The sequence below is a fragment of the Sinocyclocheilus anshuiensis genome, unplaced genomic scaffold (assembly GCF_001515605.1).
Source record: "Sinocyclocheilus anshuiensis isolate Anshui unplaced genomic scaffold, SAMN03320099.WGS_v1.1 scaffold415, whole genome shotgun sequence".
Classification (NCBI taxonomy): domain Eukaryota; kingdom Metazoa; phylum Chordata; class Actinopteri; order Cypriniformes; family Cyprinidae; genus Sinocyclocheilus; species Sinocyclocheilus anshuiensis.
Window position 1 is genome coordinate 553,518 of NW_015552655.1, and position 22,618 is coordinate 576,135.

A 22,618-nucleotide genomic window follows, 5' to 3' on the forward strand; every position below is an offset into this window, starting at 1 on the left:
TTTTTATACTGTACAAACCATATTTTCTATCGCCCTACACCAACCCTACACCTAAACCTACCCCTCACAGAAAACTTTGTGCATTTTTAGATTTTCAAAAAACTTAATTCGGTATGATTTATAAGCTTGCTTCCTCATCGGGACCTCAAAAATGTCACATTTGGTCCCCATAACATGATAAATACCAGGTACACACACACACACACACACACACACATCTTAGGTCAATCATGAAGACAAAGTTTCTAGTGAGGTGTTTATACACCAAATATAAACCATAAACACTAGATATAAAGCATTTCTGTGTAACTGCTGTCAGCCAGGAGTTATTTACTTATTTACTTACATTTACATTTACTTATGACAAACTGATTATATAATATTACAATTTATAGTAGGTGAAGTGTAAAATTTATGCGGCCTAAATTGGAATTGCAACCGCATACAGAAATAACATTTGGAGCAGGATTGGAAGATCGGAGTCCTGTTCAAAATGAACTAATCAAAGTAATTTCATTATATTTTCAATATCCAAATTCCCTGAACACGTCCACATATGTGATCTTTGATCATATTTTGGATTAGTAAAATTAACTATTTTATAATTAGGGATCTAATTCCTAAATGAATGAATTGCTCATCACTGTCTAAAAGATGTTATTTTTAACCTTTATTAAACCTTTTCAAATAACAAAATAAACACAAACACAATAAGTCCAAGCAGCATACACCGAAAGAGAAAAAATAAATGCATAAATAAATAAATGCATAAATAAATAAGGATTGATGTTTAATAACATTTTCTAATATTTTTTATGCCACAAAACTTTGAGCAAATTTAACAAATCAACTAATTTATTAATTAATAAAATAAAATAATTACTTTATAAATACTGAAGTATATAACAGCAAATTATAACAAATTTAAAGGGGTTAATTAATATTTATTGAAAGTCATTTAAAGAGTTTTAAGGCAGTCTTTCTTTCAGCTGCTTTAAGGGTTGAAATAACTTTTTCAAGACATTTTTAAACACCAAGTTAAGTTCTATGTGTGGTTTGAAATGCGATACAGTGCTTTAAAAAAAAGAGTCCATGCAGTGAAGACAGACAAATGACATCATGAGCTGACGGTTCATATTTTATAAAAACCTAAAAGAGTAACAACATCCTTCAAAAGGCAGCAGAGCTTTCCTGATCCATCCTACTTACTTTTTAAAAGATTGTGGCCACTGAAAAATATAATTAAACAGGAATGAGTCATCTACTTTACTTAAAATCAATCTGAAGTGCAAACTCAAAAACATTGCATGTGGCACATCCTCTCGGTTAACTTAAAACAAATGGCAGCATATCTGCGGTTATGGCTCATTATACTTTAAGGTCAGTCATTTTTGACAGTTATTTGCCCGACCATAAGAGCCTGACTGTGAGATGCTTGCTATTTGATATCGGTGTGGTCGACGGGTAGAGATTCCTGGCCTGACATCAGAGAGGTTACGATGTTACCGTGGCCTTTTAACAAGCGCCATGGCAACAATGTGACCTCCTGAGAACGAGGCGGATGTTAGGCATGCTGCTATTTCAGACCACATGATCAGAGAGAGTTTCTCATCATCAGAGTGGAAACATCTTGATGAAGTTGCATTGACACCTCCGACTCCAAAACAAGAAATTAGTGCTCAACTGGTATTGTTTTTCAACTGCAGATGCTGAAATGAGGTAATATATATCAGGGTATCTGCAGGTTAAGACCAAGTAAAGCAATAATCTGAAGGGAACATAAATCTTCCTCAGTAAACGTCTTGTTTTCCAGTGAAAATGTCTAAACGATTCTTAAATCAAGATATATTTACCTGAGACGCAGCATGACATAAATAGTCTTGTTTTCTGAGAAATGTATTAAAATTAAGTGAGTTTATGATTAAAAAAATAAATAAATAAAAAATGGGCTTAGAAAAGTCAACTTAATTTAAAGGGAAAAGGTTTTTGAGAGATATTTGTTCTTGTTTTAAGCATAAGCTCACTTAATTTAGTTAAGTTTCTCAAAAAAAAACAAGACTTTATATCTTCATTTAGCATCTCAAGTAAATGTATCTGTTTAGATATTTGAATATAGAAGATATTATTTTTTTGCGGTGCATGCAACATTTAATGCAATGACATTACACACACACACACACACACACATACATACTGTATATATATATATATATAGAGAGAGAGAGAGAGAGAGAGAGAGATAGAGTAATTCAGTTTAATAGCAAACAAGATGTAAACAGTGATTAAACATTAAACATTTCTTATTCTAGTTTTACTTGAAAATTCACTTCTTGTGCATTAAAACTGCCCTTAACCAGCAGATTCTAACCCATGTTTATATAGCAAATATGGCATCACCTTTAATAAAATGTACAGCTATATTTTCCCATTCTGAGAAGACAACTCAGTCAAAGGTCTTATGTGCATGTAAAAATATACAGAAGAAAGTCTAAAACTGTGAGGTCAGTTTATGCCACCTATATTTTTCTGGTGTCGTATTTATAGGATTGTAGAGCATCTGTGTGGCTGAGTGCCTGAGGATTCCTACAGCGTATCAGCTTACTACTCAGAGCTCTGGAATATATTTATCATCAGGCCAGATGATGTCAGAAAGGTTTCATAGTAACTTTGGTGATGGTCATCAGTCATGATTCACGGAAACATTTATGGTCAGTCAGGAACATTATTAAATTAATGTATTGCAGAAATATACATATTTTTATGTTAAATCATTTTTATGCTAAAATGCCTTCTGTCAGGTCATTGGACCGTTAATTGAAATATATAAAATTCACTGTACAAAATTATTTTTCGAAGATTATTGGAGTACATTTTACAAGAAAAAACTATTTCAGTTTTTCTACTTCAAAATGTAACATTTTTATTTTTATTTGACTGAATATATTTCTCACAAATATGTAAAAACGTATTCAGGAATGAGTAGGACTGAATGCCCATGCAGCTGACAGAAATATGTTCTAAGTTATAAAAACTTTATTTCTGAATGTTCTCTGCACATCCAGTTTTTAAAATGTTTTAAAAACTTTTTTTTTTTCGTTCAGGCGTAGGAGGACGCAGAGGAGAGCTCAGTTCGGTGTTCGGTGTTATACAATAAAAATAAAACGTATGCAAAAAAACTATGTATTGTTTTCCGACAAAGCGTCAAAAGGCACCTGATGGAGTTTGATCTTCACATCAAACTACTTCTGTTTCACACAAATGCCGGTGGTGTCTGCCGAAAATTGATCGTCTGCCGAAAACTGATTGGTACCTCTAATCACTTTTTGGCAAGTGTAAAACTGCATTTTATGGGTTTTATTGGCCATTTAAAGGTATTTCAACAGGTAAAAAGGACTGCATGAGCTATACTCTGTCAAATATAACCCTCGAATGCAATCAAGTCGTTTAGCTCATACAGTCCTTTTTACCTGTTGAAATGCCCATAAAATGCAGTTTTACACTTGCCAAAAAGTGATTACAGACTCTATACTTATTGAGTGAACTGTTCTTTCTGCCTCAAAATGACTTGATTTCATTCGTGGTTGTTATATTTGATAAATTATAGCTCATTCAGTCCTGTTTACCTGTTGCAGAGCGGCTCTCTGCGTGCGCACTGAACACAGCACGCGAGTACTCAGTTGAGGTCTCGCGTCTTGTGCTTGAATGCTTTAAAATCTCTTGAATGTTTACATTGGCAAGGCTTAAAAACACATGCAAATGATAAGCTTTGGTGATGACGCGCAGCAGTGGCCCGTCAACTGTCCTGAGAGTCTTTTTAGGATGGCCTCGGGCAGTCTGTTGAAATCGCTGGGGGCCCCTATAATCGTCACCACCTTTCACCCCACTAGCGTCTGCCCTGACACGACATAAACATGAATGAACATCAGAAGGTGTGAAATATAAAGAACTTACTGACATGGATTCTCTCTCGTGTAATCGCCCAATCAAAGTGTTTGAATAGCGGAAAGACGTCAATGAAACAGCTTATAAACAAAACAAGTCAAAGTCAAATTTACCTCAGAAAAGCCATTCAGTTGGATAGCTTGTTAGTTAGCTAGAAATGAGAACCTTACAGAAGAACATATCGGTAAAACATTAAAGTCAAATATATGCGCTATATTATACATTAATTATATGTTTACTTAATCTGTTGTCTAATGTCACTTTTTTGTCTCATTTCTTCCCACAGAGGTGAAGCCAGAGGGTAAGTGACACCATTAACTTGCATTGACCGTTTCCAAATTAGAAGACCTGTAAATATAAAAAATATAATGTTATTAATACAGTAGGTTTCTTTAGTTTAACGTTGTTCTTTCATCTGCAGAAGCTCCAGAGGAGGATGGTAATAAATCTGAATGGTTATGAAAATCCTTTAGCAACTTCCTTGCATTATTTAAACCACATACTAACTATATAAATCACTTAGAATTTCTTTAAGAGTTCTAAGTTGGTGTGCATGAAAGGACTGTATGATATAATGTGCAATAATACCTATTATATTTACAGTGAGGTGTGTAGGCTAATACAATTGGCCTGCCCTATTATGAAAATGAATGTAATATTGAAATGAATGACTGCAAAACGTGAGAAGAGGAAAGAATTGTCTCCTTCCTTGTGCATGAAGCTCACGGAGAATTCAGTTATTTCAGTGATACTATAATTAATGTCCTTCATTGTTTAAGAAAACAATCCAATGTATTATTGTTTTATGCTTGAATTAATATGTTTTAAATATTTGCAAGGAATATTTAAAATGGAAACAGAGCGTGCTTCTTGTTGACACCATGAGTTGTTATTTACAGGATCCCTATCTGTGAATATCCGAGTCTGTCTGCATGTGTGCGTGTATTTTTGTATTTATATAACATACCTGTCACATGCTTGCAGAATGCACTGAGCTGACAGGACTTTTTGTGGAGAAGCCAGAAAGTGTGGTAGCCATTTCAGGTATAAAAACGCAAACACATTATTAAAGCTTCAAATAGTTGCCATAACAAAACAACCCCCATTACAGGATGAATGCTGCATTAAGATGGATCTTCTTTTTTTTTGACACAGGTAAAGATGTAACATTTGTGGTTAAGGTGGACTCCACCAACCTCACACGTAAACCCACCATGAAGTGGTTGAAGGGGAAGTGGATGGACCTCGGCAGCAAAGCGGGAAAACACATCCAGTTAAAAGAGACCTATGACAGAAACACGAAGGTTAGAGGGGAGTGTGTTGTATTGATACTCAATTCAATGTAAAGAATATTCATCATAACAGGATTTCCGAACTCATATCCAGGTTTGATGAATGTATGGTGTATTGAATGAAAGCCTGGTTCCACCATGGGATGAAAAAAATAAAATAAACGTAATTGACTTATGTCACAATTCAGACTTTTTTCTCAGAATTGCAAGATTTTAAGTCAGAATCGTGAGATATACATTCAGAATTGCAAGATTTAAACACAATTCTGAGAATAAGAGTCGGAATTGTGAGATATAAACTTGCAATTGCAAGAATAAATCAGAATTGTGAGATGAAAGTCACAATTACCTTTTTTTATTATTCTGTGGTGGAAAGAAAAATGCTGAATTGTGGGATGTAAACTTAGAATTAAGAGAAGAAGTCAGAATTGCTAGATGTAAACACAGAATTGTAATTATAAAATGGAGAGTTCCGGTCCTTGATTCTGATTGGCTGAGCCACGTTTGAAGCTGTTGTAAATTACTCTACAAACATACACCTTTGTTTACATTTGTGTGTTGCTCGACAACCACTTTGTTGCAACCACAACTGTTTCTGAGGAACTGCATTGTTTGGTGGAAGAATAATGTTTTTTTTTAATATCATTACACTTTATTTGCTCTGTTTTATTTTGTGAAACCTTATTACGTATATGGAATAACCGTTTTATAAAAGCAAGATAAGGTCAGATAAGGAAAAGGTCAGAATTCTGAGTTTACATCTTGAAATTCTGACTTTTTTTCCTCAGAATTGTAAGAAAAAGGTCAGAATTGTGATAAAATAAAATTGTGAGTTATAAACCTTTATGTTTTATTTTGTGGTGGAAACGGGTTTCCGTAAAATGGATCTTTGATCTTGGAAGAGCATTTGTATAAGTCAAATCTGAAATGTTAATAGTATTCATTATATCAACAGAAATATTCTAAATTCTTTAAAGGGGTGGTTCATTGCGATTTCACTTTTTTAATGTTAGTTAGTGTGTAATGTTGCTGTTTGAGCATAAACAATATCTACAAAGTTACGAAGCTGAAAGTTCAATGCAAACGGAGATATTGTCTTTTAAAATTCTGCCGGTTTAATGCCTACAAAAATGGCTGGTAGGGACTACAACAAGTTACTTCCCGGGTTCGTGACATCACAAACCCAGATAAACCCCGCCCTCGGGAAAAGGCAGCAAAGGAGCCTAGAAAAAACCCAGTGAACCACCCCTTTAAATAATTATATCAGTACTATATTGAATGGCCTTTTTTCTACAATATAGAATATAAATTTTCTTTACACTGAGTTGATCAATTTGAATTAATTTGTGATATTTATTTTATTACACATCATCCTTAAATGTGGCGCATTGCTTTCACTCTTTCACTCAGATCTACACGTACGAGATGAAGATCGTCAAGGTGGTCCCTGGAGACGCAGGTGGATACAGGTGTGAAGTGTCTGCTAAAGACAAATGTGACAGCTGCACCTTTGAGATCACTGTGGAGGGTTAGTGTGTCTCTCACAACAAAAATAACACTAAAACACCATCTTTAGTAGAATGACTGTTCTATATTTATCTTTCTTCCTTTTCTGTAGCTGCTGAACAAGAGGAGCAAGCAGATATTTTGTCTTCCTTCAAAAGAGCGTGAGTCTGAGTAGACAGACAGACGTGGGCGAATACACTTTTCTCACAAGTATGCAGCCACATATTTAGGATTTAACAGGGCTAAGTACAATAATTGAGCAATTGAACCAACCTTTAAAAAAACACATCGGTTAACTGTTATACACATATGTATTACATATATGTTTTTTTATAAATGTTATGACGTGTGACGTGTAAATTAAGTGGAAAAAAAAATACTTTTTTGAGTTAAGTGAATATATATACACACATACATATATTGTGTTTTGTGAATTCAATGTGTGCTCTTGTACAGAGATGCTGGGGAGGACGAGGGTGAACTGGACTTCAGTGCTCTTCTCAAAGCCGCTAAAAAGTAAGTGTTCTCTCTGTCCATTAAAACCACACTCCGTCTCCTCTAACCGCTCACTCTTATTTACCACATCACTCTCTTTCACAGGAAAAAGAAGCCTCAGCCTGAGCTGGAGATCGACGTTTGGGAGCTTCTGAAGAGCGCTCATCCCAGCGAGTACGAGAAGATCGCGTTTCAGTACGGCATCACTGACCTGCGTGGCATGTTGAAGCGACTCAAGAAGATGAAGGTCGTGGAGCCCAAAGTCAGCGAGGGTACAAGAAAGAGAGATCAATCAAAACTCAAGTCTCTGATCTTCTGTTTGTGACTGTGTGTTTGTGTGTGGGATGTTTGTGCAGCGTTCCTGAGACGACTGGAGTCGGCGTACTCCGTTAACAAGGGAAAGAAGATCGTCCTGTCTGTGGAGGTGGCCGACCCTAATGCTGAGGTCAAATGGCTCAAGAACGGCCAAGAGATCAAAACCTCTGCCAAGTGAGAATCCAGAAAATACACACAAATGCATTGAGTTTCAAAGACACATTCTTGAGAAAAGCACTTTCACTTGCTCATGTGGAGAAAGCATTACTAAGATGATCCATTTTTTTATATTTTAAGCTTTAAATGTGTTAAAATTGTCTCATGCACCAAACAAAATGGCAAAACTAACAACATTTTCCAACTATAAAAAAAGCAAAAGAGGTCACTAGAAGCCTGGAGATCCAAACTTATTTTATGTTTAATATTGTGAGGAAGCATCACCTATTTCCGTGATTTAACGTTCTCTTTTTATGGCAGATACATTATGGAGTCTGATGGAAATATTCGAACCCTCACGATTAACAAATGCAGTCTGGCAGATGATGCGGCGTATGAGTGTGTGATCGGGACTGATAAATGCTTCACGGAAGTCTTTGTTAAAGGTTTGTGCGAATTAATTACCATTTTTTTCATCAAATTCATCTAGAGAGCTGCAGTGCTCTCATTTCATTTCTTAACATAGACATTTGCAAAATCATCAACAAAAATCCATGATATACAGGTGCATCTCAATAAATTAGAATGTCGTGGAAAAGTTCATTTATTTCAGTAATTCAACTCAAATTGTGAAACTTGTGTATTAAATAAATTCAATGCACACAGACTGAAGTAGTTTAAGTCTTTGGTTCCCTTTCAGTCGGTCACTCTCGACGTCACGTCGGATGACCGACGAAATTGGGATCTCGCTTAGAGAGACCAATCTACTTCGAGTGTAAACTAAACGAGCCAATGCACATTGGCATGCGATTACACGTCGCCACAGCTCCTGTACCAACGCTGAGCAGCCGGGTCACCGGCTCGGCTCCTCAGCGAAAACCTGAATATGCGCTGCGTCTGCATATGCGCTGCAATAATCGCATGCCAATGTGCATTAGCTCGTTTAGTTTACACTTGAAGTAGATTGGTCTCTCTAAGCGAGATCCCAATTTCGTCAGTCATCCGACGTGATGTCTCCGTTCCCTCCTTCAGGGAACGAGGGTTACCATACGTAACCGAGACGCTCTTAGAAGAGATAGTGAATTGGTGGGTTTTTGTTAAATGTGAGCCAAAATCATCACAATTAAAAGAACCAAAGACTTAAACTACTTCAGTCTGTGTGCACTGAATTTATTTAATACACGAGTTTCACAATTTGAGTTGAATTACTGAAATAAATTAACTTTTCCATGACATTCTAATTTATTGAGATGCACCTGTATAGATATATTAATTAGCATTACATTTTTCCTCTAAGAATCACTTTGCAAACTAATGTCAAAGTAAAGTGTAAAACAGTAAGCTCCTCTAGCATTCTGAAGACACTATTATAGTCCAATGTATACAATGCAACAATGCCATTATCTAGTGTTAATGTTTAAAATCACCTTATCAAATTGCATTACAGAACCTCCGGTCACCATCACTAAACTGCTGGATGATTACCAGGTCGTGGTTGGAGAAAGAGTGGAGTTTGAGATCGAAGTGTCTGAGGAGGGAGCACATGTCATTTGGTAAACAAACTACAAACAGGCAATAGTTTACATCATCACGATACTGATAATGCTTTTGTTAGACATAAAACACTATGTGAGGTGTCTGACAATATATAATGCAACTCTATACGATATATATATATAAAATAGAAATCAGCACAATTGTTTAGATTAAAAAATTGAAATTTTAGATTAAATAAATGGAGCATTGGTGAGCATAAGAGACTTCTTTCAAAAACATAAAAAAATCGTATTTATCCCAGAATTTTGACCGGCCATGACTGTATGTGTAACTGCAGGATGTTTGAGGATCAGGAGTTGTCTCGAGATGACAAAAGTTCAAAGTATCGTTTTAAAAAGGATGGGAAACGCCACTGTCTTATTATTCAAGAGGCGACCGTAGAGGACAGTGGGATGTACTTTGTTTACACCAACGGAGGCCATTCGAAGGGAGAGCTCATCGTTGAAGGTAAAATCTGATCTCTACTTACAGCCCTCACCAGTTGTTTAACTAGTGGTTTTGCAGACTAAAGTTGAAAATCTTCAATCGTTTTTTTCTTCTCTTTGTCAAACTCAACCCCAGAGAAGGAACTGGAGGTGCTGCAGAGTATCGCAGATCTTACGGTCAAATCGGCAGAGCAGGCTATGTTCAAGTGTGAGGTGTCTGATGAAAAAGTCACAGGGAAATGGTTTAAGGATGGCGTGGAAGTTCAGGCCAGTAACCGTATCAAGATTTCCCATATCGGCAGGTCAGCATTCAGACACGTGTTCACTTTGATAAGACGTAATTGTACGGGTTTGAAATATGTGTGCGTGTGACTCCAGGATTCATCGTTTAACCATTGATGACGTCAAGCCAGAGGATGCTGGAGATTACACGTTTGTCCCAGACGGTTATGCGCTCTCACTGTCCGCTAAACTCAACTTTCTGGGTGAGAAGGAAACTCTCTATAGTGAGCGAAACTATCTCAGATTTGTTATGACTGTACATAAACAGATCATTCTTTTTCTTTCAGAAATCAAGATCGACTATGTTCCCAGACAAGGTAGGACAAAAATCAATCCCTAAGCCAGACGTTTTAATTTCTTATTCCAACATACTAGTTTGAAAATATGAATGATTAACCTTTGGTTAACTGCTAATTGGCCAGGGCTGCGTTTCCCAAAAGCATCGTAAGCTTAAGTACATCGTAGACCCACTGAAACCAATGAAGCTACGGTCAATTTAGGCTTACGATGCTTTTGGGAAAGACAGCCCAGACTAGTTCTGAAGACATAGTATTAACATAGAAGCTGAGTTTATGAAAACGGCCCCAGGTTGCTCTCTCTAACCACACTTGCTTGTATCCACTTACTTTGCCTTGCTCCTTTAAGATCCTCCTAAGATCCATTTGGATGTGGCCGGTAACATGGTTTCTCAGAACACCATCATTGTTGTTGCTGGTAACAAGCTGCGTCTGGATGTGGAGATCACAGGAGAACCCGCTCCCACCATCTGCTGGATGAAGGGAGACAAGGTACACATACAAAATAAAGACAATTAATCAGTAGTGATCATAATTATGTCATTTAATTTGACATATTTGGCCTAGTGGGTTATACACACGCTCCAAATAGGGATGCACTGATATAGAATCTCCACCAGTTAACTAAAACTTTTTTTAAATTAAAACTTTTTTGTTGATTGAAATTATGCTGAAATTAATTATAAATATTACAGGAAAAACCTAAAACAAAATAAAATTGGAAATGTTGCCTTGGCAACTAACTGAAGTATACATTTAAGCACTAAAATTATTAACAGGACATAAATAAAAACTAAAACTGAACTAAACTAAAACTAACACTGAAATAAAAACAAATGAAACCTAAATTAAACTAACTAAGAACAAATAAACAAACTAATAGAAATGACAAAACCACATAGCAAAAAAAAAAAAAAAGTATTAAAATTAAAATTAAAATCATATAGAAATAATCATTCTAAATATTAATAAAACTGCAATAGTATATAAGTATTAAAATAACACTCATCTCTACATGCTTCAAATGACTCCAGACTTAATATAGAGTGGAAAACTGCTTTTAATTGAATTTATTTATTTTTATATTTTTACACAGGTATGACTGCAGTTAAAAATCAAATACATGCTTATTGCCAGGGTTTTAAATGGAAAATTGAATATACACAAATATAACATAAAGAAACAAAATGCATGCATGCCATCGATAAAGTACTGACTGACTTTTTTATTTTATTTTATAACAATATTTTGTGTATTTTTGATCAAATAATTGCCGTTTTGTGAGCAGAAGAGACTTACAATCCCTAGCTTTTGAATGGTATTTATGTGTGTTTATGGTGTATTTATGTGAAATTAATAAATACATTTTGCTTTGACTTTTTTATTGTTATTAGTATTGGTCTGACGTATTGTATTGGCTGAAAACCATATAACAAAATTTTGCAGTATTTGTTAAATATGCTTTGTTTGTAATGTATTTTTAAAAATCTAAGAAACTATTTAATAGTGTTTGCTAAATGAATAAATAAAACGGCTGTACCTGTGTGTCACAGCAAGTGACAGACGCAGAGGGACGTGTGCGTGTGGAAAACAGGAAAGACCTCAGCTGTTTCGTCATTGAAGGAGCAGAGCGAGAAGATGAGGGCAACTACACTATCACTGTCACCAACCCTGCAGGAGAGGACAAGGCCAACCTATTCATCAAAATCGTAGGTGTGTTTCCAGCACTGCCTCTTTATTCCTGCAGATGGCACTCTGATTCTGACCAGAAACCAAATTTTAATTTCCAAAATAATGTCAACAAAAGTAGTTCTGCTAGCTACACACACTACAGTGATCTCTAATGATTGAATCAATGTTGGAGTTTGAATGCGCCTTTAGGGTCTAAATGCACATTTAGATTTACATTTATGCATTGGCCAAATGCTTTTATCCAAAGTCACTTACATTGCATTCAAGGCAAACATCTTATCAGCTCATGCAATCCCTGGGAATCGAACCCACGCCGTTGTAGATGTTCCTGAAGTCTCTGATGTGTTGCAGACGTTCCTGATTCTCCCGAGAACGTGAAGTGTACCGGAGTAGGAGAAGACTGTGCCACTATTATCTGGGAACCTCCGAAGTTTGATGGAGGAGCACCTTTAAAGGGTAATACGCACTTGTTAGAGGTAACATAACACTCACACACCTGTAAATACTAGGGATGCATCGACGTATCTGCCAATAATCGGTATCGGCCGATAAAAACTATTATCCGCGTTATCGGCAGATTATCGACAGATATTTAAAAACAGTGGATAATCAGGGCTGATTATTTCCTGTCAATCAAATGGAGGCAGAAAGTGAGTCAGAAAGCAACTTGCATGAAGAAAATGTTTCTTGTGTTGAATTTAGGGCTGTCTAAGTTAAAGGAACAATAGCACATTAACACAGGTTCTAATTGACCCTATAAATCACCCATAGTTCAAGCCAGGGTTGCCAGGTCCACAGTATTCCCTTCATAAATCATTATTTGTAATGTGCCTCCAATCCAATAATCACAAAGAGCTTTGTTACTTCTAATAAGAAACAAAGTCTAGCTTTCAAATTCTGTACATCTTATCACAAAATTCAAACAATAAATGCCATTTTGACGCTCTTAAATGTGACGTGACAGATCGCTGTAGCGCTTCAGTTCATTCAGGAGCGCGGAGCGCAAGTCTCTTCCACTTTAATACAAGTTATAGCACAAAATAAACATGAATGAACATCACAAGGTATGTTGAGAGATACAGTACAACTTACCAAAATGTATCATGTCTCATATAATCACTCAATAAAAACAATAGAGGGAGCTTATTTACTGTTACATATGTATGTTTGAATAAATCTGTCATGAACGGTTTAAGAAGTTTTTTTATGAAAACTACCTGTGCAATTAAGTAGTATACAAACGTTGTTGAGTGTGATTTTTATATCTATAATAAATAGCATTGAATATAATAGTGTTGTTGTTCATTTTAACCTCTTATGTACCAAAGGAGAGGGTTCCCTGTATAGTTTGCAGCATTAGTTGGGAGACATTTGTTTTCCTTAAGAAAACCAAACTATCGGCATCGGCAGATTAATTCTGAATAATTGGCTGTATAATCGAATTGTATAATAATTGGCTGAATAATCGTATTGGCTGAAAAAATTCATATAGGTGCATCTCTAGTAAATACCTAGTACAGGTAACTCAGCCATGCCCACTTAGGTACTAGCACAATATTTGACACAATTAGAAGAAGTCACTGAATCATAAGAGGAATCTGTTTGGCTTCTGTTTCTTAGGCTATCTGATGGAGAGGAAGAAGAAAGGATCATCTAGATGGACGAAACTTAACTTTGACGTCTGTGAGAGCACAACATACGAGGCCAAGCGCATGATTGAAGGCATTCTGTATGAGATGAGAGTTTTCGCAGTCAATGGGATCGGAATCTCGGCTCCCAGCCTCAACTCTAAACCATTCATGCCAATCGGTGAGAAGGTTGTGCTATTGTTCATATGGTTATGAACTTTTGACGTCTCTCGCTTTAACTCTTGATGAATTTCTCTCTCGCAGCACCCACCAGCGAGCCCACAAGGCTGACCGTTGATGATGTAATGGACACTACGTGCTCACTGAAGTGGCTGGCTCCTGAGAAGATCGGAGCTGGAGGGCTGGATGGATACATCATTGAATTCTGCAAGGAAGGAGGTGAGTCATCTGCTGGAATCATCTGTGCCAAATGATTCTGGGCCTAAACCGAACACTACATAGTGAAAGCACAGCGGATGCAAACCTACTTCACCATTGTGCACTTGAGCAAAGTTCCTCCAAGAATATGTGGATAAGGTATATGTGAATAAATAATGCAAGATAAATGAAAGGGCTTGGTGATATAGCTTATGAAAAATAACTTTTGTTTTATTTAGTGTCCAAGGCAACATTTTTCTAAATTTTAAACTAAAATAATTGAATCTAAAACAAAAATGAATAAAAAATACACAGACATTTAATAAAAAATAAATAAATAAATAATAATAATAATAATAATAGTGACAAAAACACAAGAAAATAACTAAAACTTTATCTTAGAATTAAAATTTTAAAAATTTAAAAATTTAAATTAAAAAACTATCATAGAATGTCAATGTTACTAAAATTATACTGTTTTGATTATGCATCACATATGTATTGATATGTATGTTTTTGCTCTAAAATGGTTTAAAAAGTTATTTAAATTAAAATATTTACATTTAAATTGGAGTAATTATTTGAACTTGCTAGTAGTTAATCCAAAATGTTTAATGCTATTAATAAACTAATAAAAATCTAGTCAATGATTTATTTAAATGAACACTTAATTTAGTAATAAATGTCATTTTTATTTATATGCAAAAATATCTAGTTACAAATAGCAATAATTATGTATGTGTGTGTGCATATACATATATATATATATAAACAGACACGCAACTAAAACACTAAAATCAGATTTTTGAATCAGCTCATTTAAATAAAAATAATAATAATTATAACTTACTGTGCCAACTTTTCCCACTGAATTTCAAATGGAAGTCTTTAACACTCGCGTTAATCTCATAAAAAGAACCAAGCTAAATCATTGCAAATATATGGTGAATATTTTTTTTAATCAATTAATACAATTATTTATTTATTCATTTATTTATTTGAAAAAAAATCAGTATTTAATCTTATTTAGCAAATGTTTTAAATGTTTTTGTCTTAAAAATATTAATTTTAATTTTAATTAGTAATTTTTAAATTAATTATTATTATAAATATGTAAATATAAATATATATTTTTAATTACATTTTGGTTTTAATTATTATCAATAATCTATTTATATTTCTTTCTCTGTCTCTGCGTGTCAGAAACGGAGTGGCATCCTGCTAACACGGATCTGGTTGATCGGCAGAGTTACACAGTGAGGAACCTTCCCACAGGAGAGAAGATGAATTTCCGTGTGTTTGCGGTGAATGTGGCGGGCCGCAGCCCACCTGCACTGCTCGGGCAACCCGTCACCGTCAGAGAGATTATGGGTGAGGAGACAACAAGATTCAGGAATAATAAAAAAAACCCTGTTCCTTCACAGTGATGTTCTCCTCTCGTTTCAGAGCATCCTAAGATCCGTCTGCCTCGTGAACTCAGAACCAAGTTCATCAAGAGAGTCGGAGAGAAAATCAACCTCGTCATCCCCTTCCAGGTGTGTGTATGTTAAATACATCTATGATAAAGCACATCGCTTCACAAATGAACAAGTGCATGTGTTTTTTCAGGGCAAGCCTCGTCCTGTTGCTGTATGGCTGAAGGACGGCCAGCCGGTGGATGAAAAGAAAGTGGGCGTCAGGAACTCAAACGTCGACTCCATCCTTTTCATTCGTTCTGCTGAAAGAGAGCACTCTGGAAAATACACACTTACCTTAAAAATTGAAAACATGGAGGACTCGGCTAACATAGACATCCGAATTGTAGGTAAGATAAAATGATTTTAAAGATGTGTAGATACTTTTTCACTCATCTTGCATTTTTATTAATGAATATCATTAAAAATAGTGGTCGACCAATAAGGATTTTCATTGGCTGATGCTGAATTTGGTGTATAGAAATCATAGTGGCTGAAATGATAGCATTATTTTTTTAAATAATTTCAAAGTACAAAATTAATATGCTATATTGATGTATAAATATTAAATTACCCCCCAAATTTTAAGTTAATTTCAATAATTATATAACACATTTGCAAGTTTATGGTTGGCTGATGTCGGAATATGATCACATGACATGCCGGTAAACAAAATATTTAACCTTTTTTCTTTGTTATGTTAAGGGTTTTTATTTTACAATTATTTAACATGAATTAATAATTTTACATTTTTAATTATTATTAATTTATTAGGTTTACTTAATTATGTAAATGTAAATCATTTTAAATAAATTTAATTTTACATTTTGGATTTCATTATTATTAATTTATTAAGTTTATTTCATCATTTATGTAAATATAAATAATTGTCAAATTATTTATTTGAATTTAACATTTTGGATTTAATTATTATTAATTTATTTGTGGACATATAAATGATTTAATTTTGCATTTTAAAGAGTTAATTAAATCTTTAAAATATTTATTTAATTTTTTATGATTCCTAATTAGCTTTCATCAACTCCCAAACCTCACGAATCCCAGTTTTTGGGAAACTTAAACTGACAGCCCTGAAATCTCCCTCTGTCTTATCGCTCGCATGCTGACCCCTGATTCACTCCAGAGACGTTCATCAAGTTCATCTGACACTCCGACTCTCTTCCCAGATAAACCCGGCCCTCCGACTCAAGTGCATGTGACTGACGTCTGGGGTTTCAACGCAGCGCTGGAGTGGAATCCACCCAAAGATGACGGCAACTGTGAGATCACCGGGTACACGATCCAGAAAGCAGACAAGAAAACCAAGGTGAGAGATCTGATCTCCATTTGTGACCTTAGACCACAAAACCAGTCATAAGGGTCAATTTTTCGAAAATGAGATGTATACATCATCTGAAAGCTGAATAAATAAGCTTTCCATTGATGCATGATAGGACAAGGACAATCTTGTTAGGATAGGACAATATTTGGCCGAGATACAACTATTTGAAAATCTGGAATCTGAGGGTGCAATAAAATCTAAATATTGAGAAAATCATCTTTAAAGTTGTCCAAATGAAGTACTTAGCAATGCATATTACTAATCAAAAATTAAGTTTTGATATATTTACAGTAGGAAATTTACAAAATATCTTCACTGAACATGATCTTTACTTAATATCCTAATGATTTTTGGCATAAAAGAAAAATCAATCATTTTGACCCATACAATGTATTGTTGGCTATTGCTACAAATATACCCCAGCGACTTAAAACTGGTTTTGTGCTCCAGGGTCACATTTATCCACCAAAACACTAAACGGATTGTTCACCCAAAAATAAGTCTGTCATCGTTTACTCACTGTCATATCTTTCTATGACTTAAGCGTGACTTCAAACTAGTAATAGAGTCATATGGCCTACTGTTTTGGTGATTTATCATCATTTTTTGACCTCAACAGCATCCATCTATTTACGGTAGGGTGTTTGGAACAACATGAGGGTGAATAAATGATGACAGAACCTTTATTTTTGTGTGAATGACTCTCTTTCTCCATCACTTCCTCATGTGTAACGCTCTGACCCGTAGGAGTGGTTTACGGTGTATGAGCACAATCGCCGCACTAACTGCACCACCTCTGACCTGATCATCGGAAACGAGTACATGTTCCGCATCTACAGCGAGAACCTCTGCGGTCTCAGTGAAGATGCCTGCATGAGCAAGAACACCGCCGTCGTTCCCAAGACCGGTCAGTGTGCTGAGCGACGTACATGTCGGGAAAATGCCACAACAAATATCATACTTAGTTGTTGGACTGCACTGCAAAAAGAAAAAGTATTAGGAGCAGATAAACTGTGGTTACTGTTGTTGACTAGTTAACTATTTAGAGCTGCACGAATCAATGGAAAAATCCAATGGACACAATTATTAAAAATACATAATAAAAATTTTATGTATATGTGTATATATATATATATATATATATATATATATATATACAGCCAAATATTATCCTATCCTAACAAACCATACATCAATGAAAGCTTATTTATTCAGCTTTCAGATGATGCATAAATCTCAATTTCGGAAAATTGACCCTTATTACTGGTTTTGTGGTCCATGGTCACATATACACACACACATAATTTTTATTTTATTTTCATTTTATTATTAATAAAAAATTACTTCATTACTAAATATAAAATTACTAAATAAACTCAAAATAATTTCACTGTAAAATACAAATCAAGAATTTATTATTATTATTATTGTTGTTGTTGTTGTTGTGTTTGTAGGGCTTCGCAATTTTGTGATTATATATGAATATGGCTATAATATAATTACAGCTAATACTATATAAATTACTAATAAATTGCAAAAAAATACAGGAAATTACTCAAATCAAACTTACAAAGTAAAACTACTAAATAAAAACAAAATGAGAAATATTACTTGCAATATTTCACTGTAAAATAAAAAACTGAGTATTTAATAAAAATATATAATAATTTGTTATTAAATAACAACTGTAAAATTACAATACTAATATGTATGATTAAATTTCCTAAATATCTATCACTTAATGTCTTCATTTCTTAATTTACAAACATTGAACCTTAAAATTACGCACACTGCGTTCCCAAATGCACATTATAAGCAGCCCAAACTCCAACACTTCATTCTGAACATGCAGCCGATGTATTTATTTACATAAATCCCAGCCGCTGTAATTTGATCATCTCATTAATCGTGCAGCTCTATAATTAATACGGTAGTACGTTCACACAAGCATTGTCAGGATTATGTTCGCTAGATATAATTTTAGCACATGTTTGTAGATTTTGATGTCAGTATCTCAATGTCACACTCTCAGGTTTGGAACATAAACGAGCTCCCTACAAGGAGAAGGACATGAGCTGTGCTCCGAAGTTCACCGCACCCCTCGTCGATCGATCTGTGACTATCGGCTACAGCACCGCCATCAGCTGCTCAGTCAGAGGCTTGCCAAAGGTGCGAGACAGTGATCATCATCTCCACATACTCTAGTGAACATGAGGACACAGTCTTTCTCTTAAGCTCAGTATGTTATTATACTGAGGCAGAACACTACACTTGAGATGTTGCCATTTCCCCAGATGATTAATCACAGTAGATTAAGGCAATTGTTTACTTTAAGTTTTCTAACATGTTCAATTTAAATATGTATAGATATGAGGCATTATCTAGTTAAACATGCAGTAATTTGCATGAATTTTCTGAACATAAATCTGAAAGCCAGGTTAAAAATTCCTGTTGCATTTTGTTGACATTAGAGTCAAAGGATTTTAAAGACGGGATTTTGGATATTTTTTATATTTTTATCAGAAAATACTGTCAACAGACCGAGAGCAGTACATTTACACCATGTTTTTAGGAATAAAATGTTATATAAAATTAGATATATGACCAAACCCCATTAGACTATAGATTAGAATAAAACTGTTAAGTTTGGTGGATGTAAGTGCTGCTGAAGTGGAGGGAAAAAAAACATATTTTGAGGAATCTGCCTTTAAATATATGCATAGTAATTGAAATCTACAAATGCACGTCTGAAACAACATCTTATAAAAAGCCAAATAGCCCAAACTCTCAAAACTGACCAATATTTTTGCCTGTAATGTGTTGCTTTAACATATACTCACCATCATTCAACATCCTTCACGTCTCCACAGTCCACTGCGGAAAAATCAAACATAAAAAACAATGTCATATCCAGTTTAATGTTATAATGCATAGGGCTGTCAAAAAAACATTCGAATTTCGTCCAAAAAAATTACGTCAAAACTGAAACCAAGCCGTTCACACAGAACGCATATTTATCAGATTTTCTAGAGGGACATCTATCAGCGTTGCTCTCGCGTCTCGCACAAGAGAGCGGCATGTTTAGAAAGCCATGTAAAATTAATGCAAGTTCAACTTTTAAAAAACATGTCTAAAGACGTTATGCCGGTTTTTCCCCATCCCACTGTATCTCATGTTTTTAAATGAAGAAAGTAGCCTACTTTTGTGATTGGTTTTCGGTCCTTTGTATTAAACTATACATACATGCATGGTGCTGTTTTTTTTCTAATTGTTTAAGCAACTTTATTCATTATATATGGTTTATAAACATTATGCACTTTTTTCGAAGATAGTCGTGTTATTTTATTACGCTTTGAAGAAACGTGCATAATATTTTGCTCGATGAAGCCAAAAGCTAACTGAAATTATGCCTTTTAAATTTTAATATAATTCGAATTTTGATCATATTTAAGTCGAAAATTCGAATTTAGTTTTTCAGTCATTTTGACAGCCCTATAATGTCATGAGATGTACTTAGTTAGTAAATAAACACTAAATTTCACCTCTGAGCAGAGCAATTCTGTGTTTCTGTGCAGCCGAAGATCATCTGGATGAAGAACAAGATGATATTAGGTGACAATCCAAAGTTCCTGATGCAGAATAACCAGGGAGTTTTGACTCTAAACATCCGCAAACCCAGCACCTTCGACAGCGGGAAGTACTCTTGCAAGGCTGTGAATGAGCTCGGAGAAGATGAGGTGGAGTGCAAACTGGAAATCAGAGGTAATTTACATGTACACTGAAAAGAAACTGATGTAGAACCCATTTTCAAGGAGAGATTGCTAGTGAATTTCACAAGTTATTACAAAGAAACAGCAAGTAATGCACTGAATTACGTGTGAAATTTTGAAATAGAAAAACCTAAATATTATTTTCTCGTATAACATAGTCTTAAGGTGGAAGTCGTGGCCTAATGGTTAGAGAGTCGGACTCGTAACCCAAAGGTTGCGGGTTTGAGTCTTGTACCGGCAGGGATAAGGATTATGTGTAGGGTTAGGTGCTAGAAAATATGATTAGCTCAGTATAAAACCCAGATAATTCAAAGCGTCACACAGCGTGGGAACAAGAGTTCATTGTTTTAAACGCAGTACTTCAGTGAATCACTAGAGGGCGCATGTAGTACAGCGGCGCCTGCAGTGTTTCCTTCATTAAACTGCTGCTGTGTCATGTTTTCTGACATGCTTGTGTCACCAGTTAAACACTATTACCAATGTATAACATTAGAATATGCCATCAGACAGCATCCAGCTGGAAAGTTACTTGACACAGACAAAGAATGTGCACAAACAACGTTATGCAACCGATCAAATCATCGCCGGAGGAGGATGAATACATTTAAGGTGGTTTAATGTATATGTGTCGTACTGACAGCACACAAGCTTCAGATGCAGGAAAAACCAGATGCTTTATGGGTTTGTAGCTCTGTGCAACATGTTACAGGAAGAGAATTAAAGCAGGAAAGTCATACTTAATTTCACATTTGTCTTTTTAGTAATGCCAGTGGCTGGCATTTCAAATAGCACATTATCATAGTGCTACATTTGGATTCGGTGCGCAGAACACATCAAGTAGATATTATGCACATTTTCTGCTCATTCGATCCACTGATCTTCACAATTTACAGTTAGATATCCAAATCCAGCTAACTTGGTCATATTTTCTGCACTATCATAGATGTGTTAATCTGTTTATAATAGTAGTTTACCCAGAAGGCCATTAGTGCATGGCTTTGGTGATATAAAAGACATTAACTGACCTGTTTTGATGGTCAAGACAACATGTGTTAAAATGTAATCTCGTCTCCTTGCATTGATTGAGATGCCTGTTTTGGGGCATTTTACATTTCTTTCATGATATTTAAGGACATTTATCACTAAAAATATTTAAATATGTATTATATTTAGCCTATTTTAGGGCATTTTTACATGTCTTTCATGACATTTAAGGACATTTATCCCTAAAAATATTTAAATATGTATAATATTTAGCCTATTTTAGGGCATTTTTACATGTCTTTCATGACATTTAAGGACATTTATCCCTAAAAATATTTAAATATGTATAATATTTAACCTGTTTTAGGGCATTTTTACATTATTTTCATGACATATAAGGACATATATGATATATCCTTAAAATATTTAAATATGTATAATATTTAGCCTATTTTGGGGTATTTTTACATTATTTTCATGGCATTTAAGAACATCTATCTCTAAAAAAATATTTAAATATGTATAATATTTAGCCTATTTTGGGGTATTTTTACATTATTTTCATGGCATTTAAGAACAATTATCCCTAAAAAAATATTTAAATATGTATTATGTTTAGCCTATTTTAGGCCATTTTTACATGTCTTTCATGACATTTAAGCATATTTATCCCAATTTTGTATTTATTTATTTTTTTTAAATGTAATATATTTTGCTTATGTTGGGGCATTTTTGCATTCATGACATTTAAGGATATTTATCCCTAAACATATTTAAATATGTATTATATTTAACCTACTTTGGGTATTTTTTACATTATTTTCATGACATTTAAGGATATTTATCCCTAAACATATTTAAATATGTATTATATTTAACCTACTTTGGGTATTTTTTACATTATTTTCATGACATTTAAGGATATTTATCCCTAAACATATTTAAATATGTATTATATTTAACCTACTTTGGGTATTTTTTACATTATTTTCATGACATTTAAGGATATTTATCCCTAAACATATTTAAATATGTATTATATTTAACCTACTTTGGGTATTTTTTACATTATTTTCATGACATTTAAGGATATTTATCCCTAAA

The 22,618-nt window shown here is 34.5% G+C and overlaps 1 protein-coding gene across 3 annotated transcripts in view; it reads left to right on the plus strand.

Moving 5' to 3' along the window:
* mybpc2b (myosin binding protein Cb) overlaps positions 1–22,618 on the plus strand; it is a 32,396-nt gene that overhangs the window by 5,652 nt on the left and 4,126 nt on the right. For 2 of the 3 annotated variants that reach the window (XR_001631757.1, XM_016458703.1), the window contains exons 2-28: positions 4,229–4,243; positions 4,364–4,381; positions 4,927–4,986; positions 5,098–5,246; positions 6,645–6,762; positions 6,853–6,901; positions 7,197–7,256; positions 7,341–7,507; positions 7,592–7,724; positions 8,028–8,152; positions 9,154–9,259; positions 9,541–9,710; positions 9,825–9,990; positions 10,067–10,173; positions 10,258–10,287; positions 10,616–10,758; positions 11,820–11,979; positions 12,310–12,414; positions 13,579–13,767; positions 13,851–13,985; positions 15,168–15,335; positions 15,411–15,499; positions 15,573–15,768; positions 16,606–16,745; positions 17,508–17,667; positions 18,793–18,929; positions 20,336–20,522. Coding sequence is in view for 2 of the 3 variants with exons in the window: in XM_016458703.1 (XP_016314189.1) it covers positions 4,229–4,243; positions 4,364–4,381; positions 4,927–4,986; positions 5,098–5,246; positions 6,645–6,762; positions 6,853–6,901; positions 7,197–7,256; positions 7,341–7,507; positions 7,592–7,724; positions 8,028–8,152; positions 9,154–9,259; positions 9,541–9,710; positions 9,825–9,990; positions 10,067–10,173; positions 10,258–10,287; positions 10,616–10,758; positions 11,820–11,979; positions 12,310–12,414; positions 13,579–13,767; positions 13,851–13,985; positions 15,168–15,335; positions 15,411–15,499; positions 15,573–15,768; positions 16,606–16,745; positions 17,508–17,667; positions 18,793–18,929; positions 20,336–20,522 (3,282 nt within the window). In the remaining variant the exon portion in view is untranslated. The remainder of the gene's footprint in view (positions 1–4,228; positions 4,244–4,363; positions 4,382–4,926; positions 4,987–5,097; positions 5,247–6,644; positions 6,763–6,852; positions 6,902–7,196; positions 7,257–7,340; positions 7,508–7,591; positions 7,725–8,027; positions 8,153–9,153; positions 9,260–9,540; positions 9,711–9,824; positions 9,991–10,066; positions 10,174–10,257; positions 10,288–10,615; positions 10,759–11,819; positions 11,980–12,309; positions 12,415–13,578; positions 13,768–13,850; positions 13,986–15,167; positions 15,336–15,410; positions 15,500–15,572; positions 15,769–16,605; positions 16,746–17,507; positions 17,668–18,792; positions 18,930–20,335; positions 20,523–22,618) is intronic. The other variant, XM_016458704.1, reaches the window with a different exon arrangement.